The sequence below is a fragment of the Aedes aegypti genome, chromosome 3 (assembly GCF_002204515.2).
Source record: "Aedes aegypti strain LVP_AGWG chromosome 3, AaegL5.0 Primary Assembly, whole genome shotgun sequence".
Classification (NCBI taxonomy): domain Eukaryota; kingdom Metazoa; phylum Arthropoda; class Insecta; order Diptera; family Culicidae; genus Aedes; species Aedes aegypti.
In genome coordinates, this window is record NC_035109.1 from 247,508,823 (window position 1) to 247,533,588 (window position 24,766).

The window sequence follows — 24,766 nt, forward strand, 5'->3', positions numbered from 1 at the left end:
GAGAAGATAGTAATGATCGCAAGTTAATCTAAAATTTGCAATTTTAAAATCCATGCATTTTACATGGAAATGTAAATCGAGGATATATTTTGAAGTACTTAGATTTCTCCAAGTTTTTCTATGTGATTCTAGGAAAACGTACTCTAAGCATTCATAACAAGACAATACTTGTAGTATTTGAACATAACTGTTTGGTAAAACATCTGTATCAAATCATCATCAGAAAGATCAGAATTAATAAAGTTTTTAACTTATCTTTGCAAGGTCAGAATATCCCCTAGTCTAGTCTTTCTGAAAGTCAAAAAAGTTTGGGAAGCACTGGTCTAAACCGTTAATTTTAGATATATGGTTTTTTCGGCAAAGTTTCTCCATACTTTTCAGACATTTTTCAAAGTGATGTGAAATTAGAATTGCTCGCATGGTTTACGAGATCAGAGTATAAACTTTTTGCTGGCGCATTTAGGTCTATAGGGGTCGTCCATAAATGACGTAGCATTTTAGGAGGAGGAGGAGGGTCTCCAGAAATATGTGACGATTTGTGACGAGGAGGAGGAGGGAGGGGTCCCAACTAGTGAACGTACCATTTTAAGTCATGTCGGTAATATATAGCGCTGAAAAAAGTTTTTTATCAGACTTCTTTTTGTTTGAGTTGAATGATTCAGCTTAAAAGAAACCATATGATCAGATTGAAAATAATTTTCTAATGAATTTGGATATTTGCTTTAAAAATGCAGTTAAAAGATTATATAAAGCTTTAGATAAATTGTTTGAATGTCAATGAATGAATGGTAATCATTCCAATTCACACTTATAAATGCACTAATAAAAAGTTTGATAAAGTAAAAAAAAATCTTTTTCGGCTTAGAATATATTGTTTTCTTATTTGTTAACATTTTCTGTCGGAGCTTTATTTCTCCAAAAGAAGTAAATATGCTCATTTAGGCAAATAATAGCATTATCATAGTTAAATAGTAGTTTATGTAACAAGTTGCAGAATGATGAGCACTAGTTGTACATTTGTCCAACGAGGCTTGCCAAGTTGGATAGTTATGACGAGTGCTATAAAAATCGAGTTCTGCTACAACTTGCGCACAAAACTTTTTGCAATTGCATAGAAGAGCACTTGAGGGTATCAGAATTCATATCGAAAATGCATTCATAATTATTTTGCAACTTCTGAAAATTGTAGTGTAATGATTCATTACGGAAGTCAAACCAGTTGTGTAATGAAAAATCGTTGCGTAATGAGTATTTATGCAACTGAAATCAGTTGCGTAATGAAAACTACAACACTGAATGATTCAGTGCAGGCAAGGAGGCCTCTTCATGACAGTTTAGCGTGATGAAAGACAGCCTATTACGATGAGAAATTGCATATCTTTTTTTATTAAGTAAATGTTGCTGAAGATCTCAATTGTCATCTTTTCACTATCTGACCACTGTTTGCTGAATGGAGTCGAATTTATATATTAATGTATTATGTTGATCATATTCACTGATTTTATCTTGATTTCTGTTCAATATATTATATAATTTTTTGTACTCTAACTGTTAAAAGAAAAAAAAGTAAAAAATAATTGCTTGGATTGATCCAACCGAAATAACTGTATGTAAAGTCATTTTAAATTGAATACACATGTATTGATATTAGATCGATTACAGTAAGCGGGATTTAAGGAGTTGAAAGAAGGAAAATTATTTGCCGAAGCAGTTTTGAAGTGATCAAGGCCCATCTTTAGGTTCGTTACCTTACACAGACATTTGGAACTTATATCTGGTTCTTGTACAAGATTCATGCATTCTTCAACTGGCGATTGCTGCCCTGAATAACTCGTTGTTGCAGATTTAATGGATTGAATTGAATTGAATGGAATAAATTGGATGCCTTGATAGGATAACTGCAGATACTTACTTCTATATTTGCATAAAAAGATATCACAGAAAGTAAGGTATTGTTAATGTGAAGAAATTCGTCAAAGTATACGTTTTGTAATCATTTAGGATTGATAATATAATAGACGGGACCAGTATTGTACGTATACGGTATTTGCTTAGTAAGCCGAAGCGGTAGCAATTTATAACCGACCACGTCATACAATTAGCTGGACAAATTTTATTTCGCGTGATGTGACAAGACTTTGTTTATGGGTCAATGTTCCATGGTTCATTGTAATACTGGTTCAGCAAATAACTTTCCTACCCCTAACTCCTTAGATTCCGCTTACTGTGATCGATCGTATACAATACATGTGTATTTCAAATGACTTTATAAACAATTACCGTTTTGACTCATATTCCGAACACTTAAGGCCAAAAGTCGAAATTTAGCGTGACATAATTTGTGTACCATCCCTACTTTGTATGAAACACTTTCAGAACTTTTATTTTTGCACATTTTTGCTGAAAGCACTGTAGTGAATGAGCTGTATAAGTTGTTGAAATTCATTGAGCGTGTACAGTTTGGTAGCCGAAAGTTTACAGGAGTGTCAGAAAAGCTCTTCGACAGGAATGAAATGAAGGATGACGATGAGGAGTTATCTAGATTATTTTCCAAGTTATGGACGATTTTCGTTCAATCAGAAAACGTCTCAACAGTTTTTTTTCATCATAAAGGCCGGTTTGCTACTGACAAGAAAAGGAATCGCCTATCCCGATGCGTGGAAAATTTCTCCCAAGAAATGGTCAAGAAAATCACTTTTTTCTGATCGCAGTACGCAGTTGAGAAGAAATGTCACTTCAAAGGGGGCTCTCTGTAGGAAATTTCTTGACCCTTTCAGTCAAGGAATTTCTTTACTTTTCTTGAGCGAAACAGCATACTTAGCTTAAACAGAGAAAAAGATAATCTTTCTAATTCTCGCATAACTTCTGATCTCGCCCTAAAAGCCATTGGTAACCATGTATGTAGCTCGTTGTTTATGAGCATTTGAATGGATTGTATTGCAATTAAACAACGCTATGGGGAAGAAAGGATCATTATCTACCTGCCCTTGATGTTGGTTTGGATGTTTATTCCTTCTTTTGCTCAGAAACAACGAGCTACACAGGGTGCTACCAATGGCTCTTAGGGCGTTATCTCAGAGTATGCGAGAATTGCGATAAAAGATTATATAAATTGTACTAAAAAGTGTAAATTTTCTTCCCACGTTTTGCTTAATTTTCCCGCGAAGCTCGTTTAATTTTTATATTCGAAACCAAGTCGGAGCCCTTCAAGAACCTAACTTAGAATCAGGTTAAACTGTTGACTCGTTCTCAAGTTACAAACACCATTCCATTTTTACTTATGTGGTTGGCAATTAAATGATTCAACAAAATCTCCATATAAAAATCGAGTGTTTGGAACATGAGTCTGTTCGGAATTTAAAACAAAACGGTATCTGAATTCTTTCTTAGAGATTGCAACACCTTTTTCGGCTTTTATAAGGATTCTAGGTAGGGTGATGTGCTAGTATCCATCGTATTAAGCATTGATCAGTGAGAACTGCAATTTTCCCAGTATTGCAGTGAATGATGCTGATACAAACCGATGCCAATCAATTCTTTCTCAAAACTAGTTTAAGCATTGTACAGTTTGCAGATTCGTCTCACATCTTACGGCTCAGGGCTCATTCACAAATTTCATAACGCTGGAGGGGGTGGGTGGGTGTCCTCATGATGTTACGCCTCTTACGAAATTTTTAGAACATCCAAACTAAAAGCGTTACTAGGGGGTGGGAGGGTATCGAAAATGGTCATTTTTAGCGTTATGAAATATGTGAATAAACCTGAATAACTGTGATGTATTGAGTGGTTAAAACACAATATATCAACGCTATAATAAAAAGTTTTACTAGAATATATAGATCTACGAGCATCTCCCTCCATTCCTTGAGCATGATGGAATATACTAATTTCCTTTAAAATTAATTGTTCGTCATCAAAATTCAGCCCTTACATATGAACACAATTCCTTTTGGCCGTACAATTATGGCATTTGCTCACAGTACAGCGAAAACAACACAATAAAAGGAACCGTATTTTTACGTCGATCGTCGCGCACACATTGATGCGCACAAGCTTATTTTTTTTTCTCAGTACGACGGATTGAACTTTGTTTACATTCTCAATTATACGCGATTTATTGAAGTTTTACGGCGTGTGATTGGAATGAAATCCTTCAGTGAAGAAGTACGAAGGTTTTCCATAGTGAAAATAAGTGCCCGGCGAAGTAAGTCACCCACGGGGGCGGGAAGAAACTTGTGTTGGAAAGTGGTGTGGCTCAGTCGATCCATAAGCATTTCTCTCAAATCGTGTTCGTCCATGCGATTTCGGTGAAAAAGTACAAAGTGGATAATTGAACTGAAGTTATTTACCGAAATACAGTAGTTTTATTGCATTTTTGGTGTACAATTGTACAAACCATAACAGCTTTCACAAAATTATACTTAGATAATGAATCTATGTTGCAGGTAAGTTTGAATATCCGCCGTAGTGGAACATTTAAAGTTTGATACGACGGAGCGCTTACGACGAAGTAGAACGAAACCCTATTCGTCTGCGCAATCCACTAATAGCACCTTCAGGTAATTCTTCACAAAATCTTTAAGAAATTCATCCGGAAGTCTTCTTTGAATTTGTCATGGAATTACAATCTAAACTCTTCCATGACGTTTAGATTTTTTTTGGCATTCAGTTTTATTATACATTTTTATCAATAACTCCCCAAAAATAACTTCATTTCAATCCCTGTTTGCAAAACCGCAGCGTGATTTCATTATAACTCCTTCCACTATGCAACAGAAGGCATATGTTATTTAAATAGCATACTCATAGGCGCAAGCATTGCGTCATTATCTTTTTTTCCTATATTCTCTTTTTGAACGCAGCCACATTTAAACGTCAAAATTACACGTTGTTTACTTTCGCTTCACAGCTGATTTGGAGTCGATTTCGGTTGCTCTTGTTCGATTAGTGGATAGTTTTGTAATTTTAAGTGGAATTATTACTTAAACCTGCAGATTTTATCCATTGAACTTTCCGTTTTAAAATGGATATTGACGTGCAAGTAATCAAAAAGGCCAAACGACATACGCGGGAGGAGTTGACAGCCTTTACCCAACAGGTAAGTTGAGCCTAATATTTTGCTGATGATTAGCTATAGCTGTTCTATTTTCCAAGGAACTTGTCGATAGAATTGTGCAACTGGAGTCCCAGAACTTCCAACTTAAGAATATCATTCAGAAGGTTACTGGAATCAAAAACGATGAACCCAAATCGAATGATAAAAAGCAACGGAAATTCGATTTCGCAAGGTATGTTGTTCTTTAATATTTGTGGCAAATCCATATCAATCAAATAATTCCATTGATTTTGTTTTTCAGCTGCCACAAACGGCACATTCTTCTGAGGTTCTACTATCTAGGATGGGATTATCAAGGCTATGCTTCGCAGGAGGACTCAGCCCGAACAATTGGTAAGCTGTGAAATTTTGGAATGTTGGTAGATTGCAGGGATGGTAGTAAATCTCTTTTAAGAGACTTCTTGATTATTTATTTATCTTTATTTGAGCGGATTTTCGCCCTTGGCAAGTTCGCCACTAAGACTTCTTGATCTTTATTTTAATCAAAGTCTTGTTTTTTTTTTATTTCTCGATATAATTCTCCTGTGATGGTAGACAATTTTGTGACGAGTGGTGACAAGACAAAGTGACGAGTGGTTAAAGTCCACGGCTACAAAGCAAAGCCATGCCAAGGTGTCTGGGTTCGATTCCCGGTCAGTCCAGGATCTTTTTGTAATGGAAATTTCCTTGGCTTCCCCGGGCATAGAGTATCATCATGCCTGCCACACGATATACGAATGTGAAAATGGCAACTTTGGCAACGAAAGTTCTCAGTTAATAACTGTGGAACTGCTCACAAGTACACTAAGCTCAGAAGCAGGTACTGTCCTAGTGAGGACGTCAATGCCAAGAAGAATTATTATTATTATCTTCATTATTAGAGATGTACCGAATAGCATTATTCGGCTTTCGGCCGAATACCGAATAGTTGAGAAATTATTATTCGGCCAAACGAATATTCGGCCGAACATTCGGCCGAATAATGACTCAATATTCGGCCGAACATTCGGCCGAATAATGACTCAATATTCGGCCGTATAAAACCGTTAATTTCGGTCGAATAACATCTAGTTTTTAAATAGGGATAGCTTCCACGGTGAAGAATTGATCGGAATGATCGTTTTAAGCTTTTGAAACCGTGCGAAGAAAAAACAAAAGTCAAAAGCTCTGAGGATTTATATTTCTAAAGTAAGGGATTTGTATCTTTCTGATTGCAGTTTTGATCCATTTAACTTTTTAAGGAACTAGGTTAATACGTCGCTTTATTTCTCATCCGACTTCTGGAAGTGCTTCATATTAATTAGAGCTAATACATCGCATAGGGTCGGTGTTTCCTTAGTAGACAGTCCCCTATATTCGCACTAGTAGCTTTTTACGACCGTTTTCTATAAATCGTTGCAAAATATTTTTTGACATGAATGTCAGGAGTTATTTATCTAAGTACCATTGATTCACAGCTCAATTTTGTTCAAGAAATGATTTTTTGCTTAAAATTCTAGCTCCCTTGCACCTATAGTACACCTACTGTTCCTATAGTAGAGAAACTTTGTTTTTTTTTTTGAATAAACATATGATTTTGTTTTTTTTTTGTTTTGCCTACGCCGTAAAGCTATTGGAACAGGAATTAGAAATAGTGCATGTGTTCCTATAGGCACAAGCGGTAATAAAAGCAAAAGTTTGAATTTTCGTTGTTTCCATATTTTTTACAAAACCCGGGTGAAAAGCACTTTCAGTTTACGTAAAAATAATGCCACAATACAATCCATGCAAGATGAGTGAAATATTGAATGGCTTGTATATTGAGCAGCATCGCAATGCCGTAGAACGGAAAAATTCTCACATTTTTAAACATTTAGTATCAAACTCCATCCATGGAATTCACCAAAGGGAAAATTTGATGTATTATCACTTGAATAAATTAATCGTTTTTTTTTTAATTTTCCTTCGTATGAAACATAATGTTTTGTTACAATTTATTTTATGTTGTTATTATTCGGTCACTATTCGGCCTATTCGGCCGAATAACAGATTTCATTATTCGGCAGACCGAATATTCGGCAAAATCAAAATAATCGAGATATTCGGCCCGAATATTCGGCCGGCCGAATATTCGGTACATCTCTATTCATTATCGAGACTTTCAGCCGGAGGCTGGTTCGTCTCCAATGCCAAGAAGGAGAAGAAGAAGTGATGGTAGACAAAATAATCTCCTTTTTTCTAAATTACAACTATCATTTCGAAAGTCATCCAAACTAAATACAAAAGTTGTCAATTGTAATCCTAACAGCATGTTCATAATTTAGCTGAATTCTTATATTAAACGCAACACTATGAATTGATATTTCCTCATCATTTCTTACTCAATCAACAAACTTGTGATTGTGATTAATTCATTCATTTAACGTCAGCCTGCTAGTTAGTAAGTTAGAATTCCGCCGTGTGTTCTTCGAAAAAAAAAAGAAAATTTTCTTGCTGGTTCGGCGGAATTCATTCCGGAAAAGTTAACAAGACAAATTAAAAGGGCATCCGGGAAAAAACAAAAATCAAAAAGTGGGTTGTGAAAAGACACCCTGATGTTGGTAAAAAAAATCCTGTTAGCTAATGGATAATTCCATCAAGATTCATTTAATACATACATTCCTTGTGATCTGGATTTTCTTGAGAAATTTCATAAAACAATTTTGCAGGAATCTGAAGTAGTTTCATAAAACATCCCTTAAAATCATGGTTGACGGAAAATTTCTTGATTCCAAACAAAAATTATGGAGAAATACCTAAGCGAAAATTCCCTGAATGAATGTTTAAATATCTGAAGAAGTAGCCGCAATTTATTCTTGATGATTAGTCAGAGTTGAAAAACACTTATAAATATAAAAAAAAACTGATAAACTTGGAAAAAAATCATGACAAAATGTCTGGAGTAATGCCTGGCGTATTGCTACAAAGATTTCCTGGTGTAATTCTTGGAAGTGTCTGGTTAGATTCATCTTCTCCTTCTTCTTTAAGGCGTTACGTCCCAACTGCTCAGTTTAGTGTTCTTATGAGAATTGCACAGTTATTAATTAACAGCTTCCTTTGCCAATTGACCGTTTTTACATGTGTAAATCATGTTGCGAATACACTGTATGCTCTGGGAAGTCGAGTAACTTTCTAACTCAAAAAAATCCTCGACCGGTCGGTGCGACTCGACAATTTTAGTTTTCTCTGATTTTTCTCTGGTCTAGATGTTATTTTGTTATTTCCTACTTGGGTTAATTTTTCAAGCATGTGGACTGTAAAGTTTCTATTTTTAAGACACTTAGGCGCTACCGACCTGAATTTTTAACATCCGTTTCATTGCAGAACATCTACTTTTCAACGCACTGACACGCGTTTGCTTAATTGAGAATCGTGAGACATCTAACTACCATCGATGTGGCCGAACGGACAAAGGAGTAAGTGCCTTCCACCAGGTGGTTAGTTTGGATGTCCGTTCTAAGTTTGCCCCTGAGAATCAGCTCGAGCCAGAATCGATCGCAAACGAAATCAACTACTGCCAACTTTTGAATCGAGTTTTACCGCAGGACATTCGCTGCGTAGCATGGATGCCAATGGTAAATCCAAACTACAGTGCCAGATTTGACTGTCGCTCGAGAACGTATCGTTACTTCTTCCCCCGAGGTAGCTTGAACATCGATGCTATGAAAGAAGCTTGTACGTTTTTAGTGGGAGCTCACGACTTCCGAAATCTCTGCAAGATGGACGTGGGCAATGGAGTTGTGACATTCACCAGAAGAATATCGTATGTTTCCATTGAGGATTCGCAAAGTGACGCCAAGGAGTCTCCATACGATATGCTTTATCTTGAATTACGAGGGAAAGCATTCTTATGGCATCAGGTTCGGTGCATTATGGCTGTTTTGTTCTTGGTTGGAGAGGGCAAGGAAGAGCCGTCAGTGGTCAAAGAACTGCTTGATGTCAATAAGAATCCTTGTAAACCGCAGTACAGCTTAGCCAGTGATTTGCCTTTAAATCTGTACGAGTGCGAATATCTAAACAAAGGCACTTTTGACCCGAAAAGTTTCGATAAGAGCGCACCAGTGCTGGAAGATGACGAAGAGATCGCAGGCGATTCGGAATTGCGAGATTGGGTGTATGAAGAGGAAAGTCTTTCACGGACGATTTCAGAACTACAAGGACTGTGGGCTTGCAACAGTATCAAGTAAGTAATACGCATCTAATTGAAAGTTTTTACTCTAACGATTTCTATGATTTTTCATTATATTTCAGATCTACGATGTGTCGAGAAATGCTTAAAAGTTTACAAGACATCTACGATCAACAGTATCCTGAAAATGTCATTCAAAAATGTCAACATGCGATTCTTGTTCAAGGAGTGCAAGCACGAGACTATACGCCTTTGATGGAGCGCAAAAAATGTGGTAAGTACCCATGGTAAAATCCGCAAGGTTTGGTTTAACTTCAATTGGAAAAAAACCCTAATTCTTTTGGCAATGTCTAATCCCAATTATACCGTTCATTTTGAATTGTGTGATTGGAATAAGGCGTTGTCGAATAGAAGACTGGAATAAGGCACATCACGGTACTCAACCCCCTAATATCGAAATTTGTGTTGTCGATCCGGATACCTACTATTTTTCGCTGTTTAAAATTGATCTATAAGCAGATTTTAAGCAATGATTTTTTTTTCCAAAACCCCATCAATTTTAATTCTTGCAAGCCTTCTTTTAGTTATCAATTTTTGACAATAATGAGTTTTTGCAGTGCTTTTAGAAACATGAAAATTTCATTAAAGAAATACAGTTCATGATATCTTATTTCTCTTCATCTTGCATTTGCACTCCAGTCATTTTTGAGGATTGACAATCCGGAGATAACGGGTTTGATTTACGGTTCGGATCTTTCAATGCAAGAAATTTTCTCGTTGTTAGGACATAGTGGTGGTCATTTGCACTCGTAAGCTACTGGACGGATTCAAGGAAGCACCACACTATACAACGCCCAGTGACACTGTCGAAATACGAAAAATTATCTGAAGTGGGAATCGAACTGACACCTTGGATCGATGCGGCTAAATGCATAGCGGAACTAACCGCACGACCACAAACACCACAAAAGATTAAATTTCTTAGTGCTGAAAAATGTGCATAAAAATCTCAAACCTAGCAAAAGTCAAGTGAGTTTGTGCTCGCTGAGCTCGTGGATTGAAATTTGAATATATGTGAATATTGACAATAGAAAACGATGATCAACCTGGTTTCAGTTTCGAAATAACTTTAACATTCACATTCAAAATATACTGTTTCACACAAAAAAATGGGTCAAGAAATTTTCTACGATCAAAGAAAACAATATATTTTTGATCAGTCCAGGAATGTTATTTCTCACGCATCTTGATTGCGATTATTTTTCTTTTTAGGTGCACATGAAGAGAAAGATAAGGAGTTTAGCTATACTCAATATTTCGAAATCTAGATGATAATATCTGGGCTTTTAACGCCGTCCAAAAATAATGTAACGCTATAGGGGGAGGGGGAGAGTAGGCTCAAGCGTTGCGGCTCACAAATTTAAAACAATTTCATACAAAAAGCGTTTCGGAGGGGAGGGGGGTGTCAACGATTTTCAATTTTAGCGTTACGTAATAAATGGATGCCGCCTTTGTAAATTGAAGTAGAAAAAGACGCCATCACCGTATTTTAGCAACCATTTTCTTGAACAAATTATGATATCTTTCCAAAAAAATAAACAAGCGGAAGTTTAAATTTTGCCTAACTGTTTGTTAAGAAAACAAATCTTGCGTTCAGTATCATAAGGACGTAACTGCAGTGATCGATTTCTCTTCATCGATTAACTCTTTGGCTAATTACTTGGCCGGGAGAAAGTTTTCGGCCAATATTGTTGATTCATTAGAAAGCGCTCATCGTCCTTCGTCACATTGCATCATAAAATGTTCCGAAAATTGATTGAATTTCCAGTAATAATCCAAAGGGAAAGTCGATGAAGAGAAATCGATCACTGCAGATACGCCTGTATGATACTAAGCGCGAGAAATGTAATATTACTCAACAAAACATTTATAAATCTGAAAAAAAAAAACAAACTGAATGCTGTTAATTTCTTTTAAAAATTAAATGTCATTGGAATCATTGAACGTGTATTTTGTATTTTACTTCAGAGTTGAGTTGAAATGATTTGATTTAAATCTGCTTGTTTTTAAAATCATGAACTGTAGAGTAAAGTTGGGCAAGAGTTTCTTTTTGAGATTTCTAGTTCAATTCAAATAAAACTTATAAATGCCATGCTGGTTTGAATACTATTCAAATAAGAGACTTTCACTACAAATATCATAAGATAAGAACCGATTAAAATTAGGAAAAGTTATGGCTATTTGTTGTTTTTTTTTTGACGTAAAAATTGTAACTTTCATTAAAGTCTCTTTAATAAAGATAATAATAATAATAATAATGTAACTTTCATTGCATGGAACCAAATGAAGATAAAATCTTATTCGATATTTTATGTAAGGGCGTCTCTAGGCCTATCATAAGGATGCTTGAAGTTGTATTAATTTTTACATGAATGTTTGGAATCAATTTTTGATTAATAGTGGGGCAAAAGTTTGAATCAGTAGGGCAAAAGCTCGAACCATGTATAAAAATTAACAAATTGCCCCAAATCCATACGAAATCTTGCCCACCGCACGCTATGTCTAACTTTAGATCAAATGTACCTCGGATTTTTTCCCGCTGGATATCAGTACGTGATCTAGAATTTCATAATCGAAAGTTTACAAAATATTCTATCGGTAAAAATTTTCCCATACATTTTGTATGGGCTGAAATGTGTAGGAAAGCCGTGATTTTCATAGTCTAAAATATTTTAAAACCTTCCGATTATGAAAATATAAGCCAATCACTGAACTCTAGCGGAAAAAATCCGAGGTGCATTCAATTTGCATAATCTGTTTGTTTAGACATAGCGTGCACAGGTGGTGAAACTATTATAGGGGAAAGTGGGGCAGTTTGGCCACCTTAAGGAAAAGTCAATAAAAGTACTAAAAATATTACGAGTTTTTCGAATGTTTGCATGATTTCCAACACTTTTTAGATGAATACACTAGATCCGCATGATTTCATTTGTCTTATAAAGTTTACGGATGAATGATTGATTTTTAAAAATTTGTAATTTTTCGAGTCGATTTTTACTGATGGGGTGATATGAGCACCCTATTTTTGATTGCAAAATAATCTCATATAATCTAAAAAATCAGTTATTTTGATACTACACTTGAAAGTTATTAGTATTTTCAAATACTCTGTGCAAGAAGATATATTTTTTTAAGAACATTCCAACAGTCAAACATCATCATTCTGAAATGATGAAATTTAAAAGAGCCATTCGGGGCAATATGAGCAGTTTTTTCGAACATCATTTATTTCTTTTTCTTTGAGTTTCGAACACTGACTTATAACATGACTATTGTTTCATTTCCTCATCAGCTTTGGGGTTGCATGTTATTTAAGATGAAATTTCAAGAATTTATGCAGTTTTCAAGAGGTGCTCATTCTACCCCATTGGCCAAACCGCCCCGACTACCCCTAACTAAAAATGGATAAATATTTTGAAGCAAAATTAGTAAAAATATAGCCAATATGTTGTAGGTTCACTGTGTAGTATTCATTTCTTTTCAACTGCTATTGTTTTTATGGAAATTTTGATTATACCACTAAGGTCGAACTTTTGTCCCACCTTACTCTAAAGTGCCCTAATTCAGCGCATCGTTTAATTCTACGCATTTGGTCCAAAAATTGTGAAAATTTACGAAAGTACAGTAGTTTCTCCATTTTATCACTGCTCGTTTTAATATCGCTTCATTATATCACTTTCGATTTTATAACGGTTTTTTGTTCGATTTTATCACGCCACAATAATTGTACGAAGTGCATACATTTTACATTAAAAAACCTAAACAATTATCAAATATTTGTTTGACCAATCTCATACGAGCTTTTCATTTAACTCTCTAACATCCAAATTTTTATTTTGATCTAAATATCATTTTTCGTTATCTTAAACCGATCTAAACACGTTTTGAACAATGATTTATTTTTATTCACAAAACCATGCATTTTTATTTTTGGTAGTTCCAATTTTTATTTTTGAACATCCCTACCCTTTTTAATTTTTTCATGAAGCCTCTTCTGGGTGCCGATTTTTGACAATAATAATAATTTGAATTTTTGCGGCACTTTTGAAAATCCAAAATTTCTTAGTTTTTTCTAGAACATATTTTATTTTCCGTGTAACTAACGAAAAAATAGATTTGAAATTATTTTCATTCCCCCAGGCTTTTGTTCTATAATAAGATGATTGTAGAAAAATGTAAAATGTACACATTTTTGTGTTACACGTTAAATTAGACCCAGGCATTTGTAGGTTATGAAATAATACAATTTCCAAACATTTTTCAAAAATACAAAAAATTTGAAAAAGTCGTGTAAAACTATCCTAATATTCGTGTTATGGCCCAAGGATCAGGGAGTGAAATTATCGGTCACGGCGATAATAATAAGCCTATCGCTCAAGCCGATTTTCCGGCGAAAAGATACGTGCGATAATATCCTACCCGTCCAGTACTGCGAGAGTGTGCTCTCACGAGATCTGCAGCAGCGAATTTATATTATCACCAGCATCGAAAAGTTGGCTTCCTTCTTTTCTTCTCTTGTTTCGTCGTTTTGAATGTCCTTCGCTTCCGCATGTAGCTTTTATATACCAAATTTCTCTCCCCCTTCGTTCAGCTGGCGTAGCCGAGTGGTTATGGTGCACGCGCATTTTGAAAACGTTTTTGCTCATGGGCATAGGTTCGAACCCCGTCGGCAGCAAATATTTTTGTTATTTCCCGTCTGATAATTATCGCGATAAGTTTAGAGCCGATAAAGTTAGATCAGTGCATATGATCGGATCGATCTTGGCTTTTCGTCAGCACAATGATCAACAATTATACTGCCCATAACTGCATATTTGTAACATTCGACAAAAGTAGGCATTGAGTAAATCGAATACTAAGTGTGTGTTTTATGGCAGTATGGGAGGAAACTGAAACTTCTAAAAATTACCAGGAACTCAAAAATGCTTATTTGAGGCTGATATTTCATACAACCCATATCGCATACTAGGTGAATTGTCAGAAAATAATTCTGAGAGAAATTTCATTGCTAACACATTACGAGGCTCATTTATAATCTCAATGTGACTGTTATGCGGTTATAATTACCAATGTGACAAAACAACTTGGTATTTTTTTCGAATTTTCTAGAACAATCTCACAGATTTCAGTAAGTTAATCGAAAGTATTTATCATATGATGACTTTCCATGGTATTAACTCCATTTTGTCAAAAATGTCGAATGTGACTGTTTTGCAGTTATGGGCAGTATAGCACTTCACGAAAACTGTTTCTCGCTGATAAAGGCGGCAACTAATTGTCGGGTTGCTTGAAAAATGCCTATTTTCGTCTCATTTCCGCGATAATTTCATTCACTGCCAAGGATTAAGTCAAAAATAAAATCATTTTGATTTCTGAGCTAAGATAAAAACACAAAATTCCAAAGGATACCCCGTCTGAAGGCGGTGTTAGGTATTAGAGGGTGAATTCGTTCCATTTCTGCAACATAAATCTCAAATTTTGATGAAAATTATATGTCAGAAAAATACATATTTATTTTATTACGTTTCGGTATATTACCCCAAATTTTTTTGGATCCGTGATATGGTCGGCGTTAAGTTATAGTGGACCAAGTACAAAACTTGTGATTATTGGATTATTCTGTCATTAGATGCAAAATTACCTTTCCTCCATTTCACTTTGATCAGATTTGATGAATGTTGTAAACTTTGAGAATATGTTACAAATTTGCTTTGGATGACCAATAAAAATCGATAAAAGTATGTAGTCCGAGTGGACCAAGTGCTCTTTACCATAACAGCGAAAATGATCAGCGTGCTGAGAATTTGAAGAAAATGGAAGGTATTTCAGTGATTTGTCAGATTTTTCAGCACGGAATGATTCGATACATCTGAATATGATTTCTTATTATTTACCATATTTGGATAGATGGACAGAAATCGCAACAATTTCTGTGCAGACAGAGTGGACCAAACGCCAAAAAGCAAGAAACTGTATGATTATTGAACTTTTTAGGTCAATTCCAGAGTCCGATAGAAGTTTTTGGTAGTTATATGGCGCCTGTTTGGAATATCCTAGAACTCACTTCTTGGACAAGTATATTTTTGCCGTTACTTAAGATTTTTACTCAAGATTTACACTCTGATTGAACGCATATTGGAATATTCCTGGTCTTCAATGTCCTGTCTCTGTTCTCAAGCTATCGTAATGGCACTGATTTCGGAATTGAATATATGGATTCTTGAAGTATTTACGGAATTGAATATATGGATTCCTGAAGTATTTACGAAACTAATGTCGAAGGATGTTGGTAATCTGCTTATCTTAGAGATATGAACCCAGTTTGACCATGCAAATATTAAATGATTGTTATTTTCCTAGAAATGATACAACCAGAGTGAGCCAAATCACTGAACGGTGTACTTTGGTTCAGTCAGAGTGGACCGAGTGCACTTAGTCCATTAAAAAAACGTTCTGCTAGAGGTTTGGATTATGTTTTTCCATGATTGATCCAAGACTGTAAGCCCATTTATCTCGAAATATGAAAAATGTCACTTGGTCCACTCTGACTTAACGCCGACCATATTATCGAAAAATTACTGTATTAAAATGTATCGATACCGTTATCTGTACATGATGGTAATACATCACAATTGCACTTAAAATTATCATTAAAAATTAATTCCAATTTATTAGAAATATTGAAAAATGCGCGGAATTAGGAAACTTTACGTATTTTGTTCAAACAATATAGTTAATTTTATATATATATATATATATATATATATATATATATATATATATATATATATATATATATATATATATATATATATATAAGCAAACTGCAAAAACGTCAAAGCTGAATTTTCTTCCAGTGATAGAACAGTTCATATCTTCTTACGACGTCCAATGAACAAATCATTGAACAAAGTATCCTGTATGATATGATTCATTTATCAATCGTTTTTATATTTTGAAATTCGTAAACAGTTTTTGATCACAAATAAGAACGATTTGAATTATGCACATTGTAATTGCTTGTATAACAAGCTTCTTGATTTTAATTGAAATTCCTCGACTAGCAGTGCCGAATACCGAATATTAGAGTAAGGTGGGACAAAAGTTCGACCTTAGTGGAATAATTATTAATTCCAGAAAATCAACAATAGTTTTTTTTTTTTTATTGATGTACAAGGGGGTCAGGGGCCAAGTCTCCAGCATAAGTTTGAAAACTCACACCGTCCATAATACACCGAAGGGGTTTTGGAGTTTGGGAAGTAGGCAACGCAACATCTTTGACCAGAAGGTTCTTTAAGTTTTGCTTCTACTCTTGACTTCCAATACACGTATGAATGATGCAAGGCCAAAAGAACACGAATCAGTCATACATATAGCGGTAGTGAAGTGTTTTGCCTAAGGATATGGGAAAGGAGGGATTTTGGGTGGTGTTTTGTAAATAGCTCTGTGGAACAAGTTTGTTATTAGTTAAAAATTTAGTTAATCTGATTCACCTTGCAATCAGTAATAAGAATATTTACAAAAACATGATACTTAACTTTTCTTGGTCAATACGCTGCCATGTCTTTCCTCTCCAATGGATTTTTCCTCGTTGTAATGGCGGGTTAGATATGAAAACAAGGATAAAGAGAGAAGAAATGTTAGTGATTGTTACATGCTTTATTGCTGTATTGGCCTACAAAGAAATCATAGAAAATTCGCTCTTTGGATTCCCATGATAACAATCCCCATGCAGCTTACGAGAAACTCCATGGCAATGATCACTGTACGCCATGTGCGGCATTCAGGACATCTCAACAATACTGAGGACGAACAACAAAAAATGAATCTTAAAGAGCGAAAACCTCAATGTTTCAATGTAGGATAATTCAGCTTTAATGCATGTGAGAAGTTCTTGGTGATATTCTCACAACGGCCATTCAGAATGGTTCGACGGATGTAGATAAAAGATCATTATGATAAAATTAACGCGACGACATGTTAGTGAACTCAGAACGATTATTGTATTTGCAACTGTTAATTTCGATAGTTAAACTTAGGGTCGGTTATTGTATATAACTTTTAAGATAAGCAGGAGTAAAGCACGAACGCGAAGTAATGACCTTCCATCCCATCTTCAAGTGCTCCCCACAAGCACAACACTTCATTCTGGCACTTTAGAACGTCCATGTTGTAACTTGTTCACACAAGAAATCTGCCTCGACCGAGTTGGCAGAACGCGCCCATACCCCTTTCTGAACCAAAGGACAGGGAATTCCAGAAAATCTACAATAGTTGAAAAGAAATAAATACCGCAAAGTGACACTTCAAAATTTGCTTAACAAACTTTTTGTCTAAATTTTTACACATTTAAGATAATAATAGTTTTAAAATTGATTGTCTTAAACGAACTTTCTCAATCAATTATGCCAAAACGAACACACCTCAAGGCATCATTCTGAAAGGCATAGAAACACCCTTACTTCAAAAATCGAATAAGATATAATTTTTATTTTGTTCCATGCAATGAAAGTTAAACCGAAAATCAAAATGTTTACGTCTAAAATCAACAATTTGCCATAACATTCCAAAATCTCAATTGATTTCTATAATATTTGGAGTGAAAGTCCTTTTCTTGAATAGCATTCGTAACAGCATGATTTTTATAACATTAATAATTCATTAACCCTCTAATACCCAAATTTTTATTTTCGATCCAAATATCATTTTGAGTTATCTAAAATCATTCTAAACACGTTTTGGGCAATGATTTATTTTTATTCGCAAATCTATGAATTTTAGTTTTTGATTTTTATTATTTTTATTTTTGAACATCCCTATCCTTTTTCATTTTTTCTTGAAGCCTCCTCTAGTTACTGATTTTTGACAATAACAAAAATTAAAATTTTTACGGTACTTTTAAAAACATTAAATTTTAAACATTTTTTTGGAGATATTTTTATTTTCCGTGTAATTAACGGAAAAATAGGTTTGAAATTATTTCAATACTACCAAGCTCTTCTTCAGTGATAGGTTGATAGTTTGTTTGTTTGTTTGTTTATTAGAGACCTTTTAACCGCTTGGTCATTCAGGTCTTGGGTATAAGATTACAGAGTTTATTTACTTAATGGATAGTATAGTATAGTAATCTGGTCCGTCCTTCATACAGGGCTGATTGCGGCCCTGGCTGCCTTGGTCGCCTGCTTCTGCAGCTGGTTTTTGATTAGCCTGGATTGACTGTTTCATCGGTTTCCTCTGAGTCTGAATGAATATACTCTATTTGATCACACGGTGTCATTTCGGTGATTCCTTTCTTCTTCCTGGGGGGTGATTGTATGGTGTTTTCTTGGCTCCTCGTATATTTAGGGGCTCGCTTATAACCGTAAAGTTTCAGCATTTGCTCCAGTTTGATGCAGTTCTCCTTAAGTTTTTCAACTTCTTTTTCGGCCTGCTTTCTTCGGTGTTTTTCTTCTTTGTACGAAATTGCGAGGTGTTCGCATCTTTTCTGTAGTGCTAGCATATTTTCCTCCATTTGTTCCATTTTCTTAACTTTTTCTTGAATGGAGTTATTCAGCTCCTCTTTATATTGGTTCAGTTTTGCGTCAAATTGTAGTTCCAGTTCATTTTTCAGGGTCTCAGCGTATGTCTTTTTTTCTTCGTTTAACTCATCGATTTTTGCACTTTGAGCACTGTTTTCTTCTGTAAGCCTTTTCACTTCTTCGTCGATCGAAGCTATGACGGTGTTTGAGTACTTGGTTTTGAGTCCTTCTTCAACAATATTCCTGGCTTCCCAAAAGGTAATGTTCCTGTCGATTTTTAGCTTTGTGATTTGTTTTTCCTTAGCAAGCACTGGACACTCCTTGGCGAAAGCGCCATGCTCATTTTTACAGTTCACACATTTGGCTTCGTTGTTGCATTCATCGTGGAATGCTTCACCACACTTGCTACATTTTTTTTCACTATTGCAGTCCTTGCTAGTGTGTCCGAACTTGAGGCACTTGAAGCACCTTAGCGGGTTCGGGTACCATGGCCGGGTCTCCAGTAACAGATATCCTAGTTTTATTTCCTTGGGAGGACAGATTCCCTTCACGGTCAATATGAATATGCCGGTGGGGGTTTTGTTGTCCTCCGGGCCCTTCATAATTTGTTTTACTTCCGTTATTCCTTGTTCTTTTACGATTGTTAAAATAGCGGCGTCTGTATCATTTTTCACATCACGGCAAAAGACGACGACTTTGCACGAGTTCAGTGATTTGTGCTCGTATACCTTGACCGTTATTCCATCAGCTAGTTTGCTTATTTTAGCCAAGTTTTTGGCTTGGCTCTCGTTCCGCACTGTTACGAAGATTTTTCCATCCTTGGTCTTCTTTGCAGCAATGACTGTTCCACAATAACTTTGGATGGTCTTCTCCACTAGCACTGGAGACACGCCATGAAGATTTTTGCCTTCCTCTTGTCTTTCAATCACCATAATTTTTTCTCTGGAACCTCCGCCAGAGGTTTCCCCCAAACGGGGGAAACTAAGGTTGTTCATCTGGCTCGGTTATCGCCAGCTGATTTTAATTTAATTTGCACTCGCATATGCTATTCACTAAGGTTGTTCACTTTGTCCGTTTGCCTAGTAATCGTTTTCGCCGGTAGGCCGGGAGCGTAATATGACACCTTTTTAATTAATAACCGCGAGCACCGATTGCGCCGATGCGACTTAACACGACCGGGGTTGCACTCGAACTGGATAGGTTGATAGTAGAAAAATAAAAAAGGTACGATTTTTTATATTACACGTTAAATGAACCCCAGACATTTGTAGGTTATATAAGAATACAACTTTTCAAACAATTTTCAAAAATACAAAAAAAAGTTTCAAAAGTCATAAAAGACTTTTCTTAAATGCGTGTTATGAGTCAAGGTTTAAGTCAAAAATAAAATCATTTTGATTTCCGAGCTACGAAAAAATACACAAAATTCCAAAGTGTACCCCGTCTAAAGGCGGGGTTGGGTATTAGAAATATTCCGTTTTACGGTAGTACAGCACAAATCTATTGATCACTAATATACTTACGAATAGTAGACTTAAGAACCAAGTGATAGTTGTTATTACTCCAAAGTTTCTTTCCGTGTGTGTATCATCTGAGAAAATTACTCTAAACCTATCCCAGAGCGATTTTCTGCACGGGGAAAAATCTGTGGTTAAATTACTGCTGAATACACCTATTCTTAACACTACAATGGATTTTCAGAACAAATTAATATGTTTATAGTACATCCCACCAAATTACTGATGCATTGGACAGAAATCATTTTCATAAATCTGATTTCGACCACAGACATGGTAAAATCAAGTGCATTCCTGGTCTACTGAAAATAGCCGATGCGGGCGCTTAAGTAAACTCCTCAAAATGGGGATTTTTGACGTACATTTTTTTGCGTGTGAGTACGATATTTTTGAAAACGGAATCGGATTCAACATAGCTGAATTAATTATAAATCAATATTTTGGTGCTTGAGACAAAATGATTCCGCAGTTTAAACCATCATTATAAAAAAAAATGGGTTGGGTAATGTCTGTTACATTACCGCGGGGTTGACGTAGGACTGCTATGGACACAACTTCGATCAATTCTGGGTCAGACTCTAACAACAGCAGTGCAGTAGCTTTTTGCAGTTTCGGATTTCAAAGTAAAATATTTTAAAAAATCATTGGAGATTGTGTACAAGACACGACCGCATGACGTTAACTTCGCCATGTGATTTGCAGTATTTGAATTTAAGTCAATAGTCATAATTGCAATCTTCCTTTAGTTATAAATCTGAAAGTAGTGGTTTGTGAATTTAAGAACAGTGAGGAGCTCTCCGTTCGGAGAAGTGCCCCAGTCATCGATATCGTCATCGCCACCGTAAATTTAAATTTGACGTATTGTCAATTATTCTTCTTCTTCTTCTTCATCGCATAACGTCCTCACTGGGGAAGAGCCTGCTTCTCAGCTTAGTGTTCAATGAGCACTTCCACAGTGATTAACTGAGAGCTTTCTTTACCAAAGTTGCCATTTTCGCATTCGTACATCGTGTGGCAGGTACGATGAGACTTTATGTCCAGGAAAGTCAAGGAAATTCCAATTACGAAAAGTTCCTGGAACGACCGGGAATCGAGCTCAGACACCTTCAGCATGGTCTTGCTTTGTAGCCGCGGACTCTAACCACTCGACTAAGGAAGGTCCGTATTGGCAATTGTCAATTACACTGCGGAACACTTTTTTGTCTCAAGCACCAGAATACCGATCAGTGTCGTAAAAATTCAGCCGAATGATACCCGATCAGTGCGAAAACGAACAGAAACAAACTCCGCTAGCAAGAAGCCAATCTAACTTCGAGTGCGAATGCGACGAGAAAGAGAGTGGGTGCAACACACGCACATATTCAGTTCCACCCACTGTTGGTGTTATTTCAAAATTCAATTTCACCTAGAGGCACTGAAATTGAAAATTGACTATTAAAAATTACAAATGTATTTTATATTACTGGTGTAAGAAAACGGCAATGTGACGCCTCCAGTTGATGAATCATGATTGTTTTCTAATAATAAAAAAATACAACTTTTGTAATTTGCGGATGTTTTTGTGGGGTATTCTGACGGAATTGAATTTTTTCGCTAGCGAAATTGAATTTGCTGCCACCGAATGTCAGTAGGTGGATGAGAATCAGTGTAGAAAAAGTAATTGAAAAACTGAATGCACGTTTAACCAGATTCGTGCATGTAGGGGAACACGGGGCAGTATGGACACCCTAAGGAATTTTCCTATTTTGACTGTAAAGACACGAATATTATACAGTTTTCAATGTGCAGTATGCTTTTGGCTAAAATATTAACGTCCCATAAAAAAATATAAAATTTCCATAAAAAATGCAAAATTTTCCCCCATGGGGCAGTATGGACACCTTAACGTTTATAGGAAAATTGTCCCACGATCATTCCAAAACCTCGAAAAATGAAGTACACATTCAGAAAACCATAGCGATAGATCACTGTGCCACTGAAAACATGATTAAAACCAATTTAGGACATTTTTCGTAGTGATGCCTTAAATATTGCCTCCAGATTAGTTTTAATACAGAACTGACGATTTTCAACCGATTTGTGGTTCCGAATCATAATCATTGCATTGCATGCTTAATTGTTTTTGGATAGTTTTGTGTATGAAGTTACGTTTCTTTTTCTTTAAAGTGTCAGCTCTACTTTGTCACTCGGTGTCCATATTGCCCCAACAGCACAGGAAATTTTCATATAAGTTTTTCAGTGTCTCAAAGTAGCAGAAAAAAAATCTACTATATTTTTGAATTTAACATAAATAATTGAAGATTCAGTCAAGAGCTACATTTTCGGTCAACTTGCAGTCATTTGCCTCTGAAACCTTATTTGGTGAGGTGTGAATGTTATAATTTTTAAACCCAATAAAATCATGCTCCATTTTTTTGGTTTAAAATCAATGTATAAAACATTTTTTCTTAAATTTTAGTGGACAACTTACTCTTTCGACAGGCAACTGAAATATTGTTTGCATCTAAAGTGTAAAATTATTCGCATATGCGAAGATACAGGGGGTGTTCATTCTGCCCCGGGTGTCCATACTGCCCCCGGTACCCCTATTGTCAAAAAAAACATTCACACAAAGAAGAATTCAACGATGACGGATCCTACTGAGGATCGGCGTTGTTGACTGTATATTGAAATATGCAGACACTGATACCGATATTTACTTAATTTAGGGTTGCTGAATCCATTGCCGTTTTCAAAAATATCACTGCCCGTCTAGTTTCTGAGATATTGACTGAAAATGTAAAATTCGGCTATTACAGCCAACTTGCATGCAAATTAGTCACCTTGTATGGCAATTAATTTGCTTTATTTGCTACAGAATTCAAACTACATGTGTATAACAATACTTATCAACAAAGTGCATAACACTTCCGATGATCAAAAGTTGTGTTTTGATGGTTTAGAAAGTATTGAATTTTGCCATAAATGAGAAACAAAGAATTTTGTATGGAGACTGCAAGTATGTAAGAAAACTGAGACTGCACAATCCATTTGAAGTTTGCATGAGAATTACTATGGGAAAAGTAACCAAAAGGCCAATGCCCGACTTTCGAAGCGTTCGGCAATTCGATTCAGCACGGTAGCTGCTCTGCAGGCATCACTGAATATATGCAATAAAACATAGTAGCCATGATTTGTTTGTGCTATCTTTCGCGCCAGATGCAGCAATGTTGCCTGTTTCGAAGATAAATGAGCACCGTTGTAAAATTTAGGATAAGATATAAATCAATAACTAATTACTGAAACGTCCGATTTAAAAACAGTCTTCGGCGATGTTGCAGCTGAAGAATATATCCATCAATATTACCGTTGCTTTAACCCTCAAGAGCACGTACGCAAACACTAAGACCGATTGAACGAATAGCTTCCTTTTCCTATAGTAATTTCCATACAAACTTCAAGGGGCTTGAGCAGTCTCAGTTTTCATCCAAATGAACTCAAATATTAAGAAGACACTCAGCATTTGATCTAGAATCGAATGAGCGATGTGGAGCAAAACCGATATTTTGAACTATACATAGGACCTGGATATACATATTGTTCATTTATTCCTAGTTTGCAATGTTACATTTGTTCCATTTTCATCACTATTCCCTTCACAGAAAGTCTAGAAAGTCGTATCGACCATTACTCGAAAAAGCGCCGGATCCAGGTTAGCTCCAAAGACGCGACAGATGATGCACCGAAGAACTAGACAGAGCCGTAGACGGTTTAACCTACTCACGTATGCAAACTGACCAAGTGAGTGACGGAGATAAACTGAAAACTGAAATCACACTCAAATCCACGAGGTGAAGTCATCAATATTCAAAGCAGGTATGTTCAGAGTACATCGTTAAAATGTAAAATGCGTGCTAATGAAACTTTGGCGATGAAAACGAATGAGTGAAATCTGTACTTTATTATCATTGCATTGTTGTTACCTCAATAAAGTTTTGTACAAACATGCTGCATAGAAATCTAGGGTCAATCGTGACTTAGTCTAAGTTATTGATGATTTTCTTCGAAAAATCCTACTGTTTATAACATTCTTGATTTAACTTAAAATTATTATCAAACTTAGCATATCTAATAATTAATAAGTAGAATTACAAAGCTATCAATTTTTGCGTTGACGCAACATCAAAGATTGAGAAAAGTGACTAGAATTAAGTGCCGAGAGAACCAGATAAAGTTTCTGGCATTCTTTTTTGGCATAGCTCGAAAATGTTCGTGTCATAGGGAATGTTACGTATCCGCTTTTTGCGTGCTGGAAGTTCTGTTGGAAGACACAGCTGGTGGTCACATTTGGAAAGACTGATGTGTAGTGTAAAGAGTATGGCCTTGCTGATCTCAATTTGGCAAATTGTCCACTGATTTGGCGCGTTGGTACCTGGAAGAGGAGCATCAG

At 35.8% G+C, this 24,766-nt stretch overlaps 2 protein-coding genes across 4 annotated transcripts in view; one reads left to right on the top strand and one right to left on the bottom strand.

Annotated features, from left to right (window-relative positions):
• The first annotated feature begins 4,888 nt into the window (after positions 1 to 4,888).
• On the top strand, positions 4,889 to 24,324 carry LOC5565232 (tRNA pseudouridine(38/39) synthase). The gene is made up of 6 exons (XM_001649520.2): positions 4,889 to 5,098; positions 5,155 to 5,288; positions 5,358 to 5,449; positions 8,438 to 9,296; positions 9,365 to 9,516; positions 23,979 to 24,324. The coding sequence occupies exons 1-6, from the start codon at positions 5,024 to 5,026 to the stop codon at positions 24,068 to 24,070; spliced, it is 1,404 nt and encodes a 467-aa protein (XP_001649570.2). The 5' UTR covers positions 4,889 to 5,023; the 3' UTR covers positions 24,071 to 24,324.
• Positions 24,249 to 24,766, bottom strand: part of LOC5565211 — a 299,615-nt gene continuing 299,097 nt past the window's right edge. For all 3 annotated transcript variants that reach the window (XM_021855192.1, XM_001649521.2, XM_021855191.1), the window contains one exon: positions 24,249 to 24,748. In XM_021855192.1, coding sequence (XP_021710884.1) covers positions 24,709 to 24,748 — 40 coding nt within the window. In that variant the 3' untranslated portion in view covers positions 24,249 to 24,708. The remainder of the gene's footprint in view (positions 24,749 to 24,766) is intronic.

What these genes read in the sequence shown, in the direction of transcription:
- LOC5565232 (XM_001649520.2), top strand. Translation starts at nt 5,024, where the DNA reads ATGGATATTGACGTGCAAGTAATCAAAAAGGCCAAACGACATACGCGG. An exon ending in TGACAGCCTTTACCCAACAG is followed by an intron (nt 5,099 to 5,154) that starts GTAAGTTGAGCC and finishes CTATTTTCCAAG; the next exon opens with GAACTTGTCGATAGAATTGT. An exon ending in CGGAAATTCGATTTCGCAAG is followed by an intron (nt 5,289 to 5,357) that starts GTATGTTGTTCT and finishes TTTGTTTTTCAG; the next exon opens with CTGCCACAAACGGCACATTC.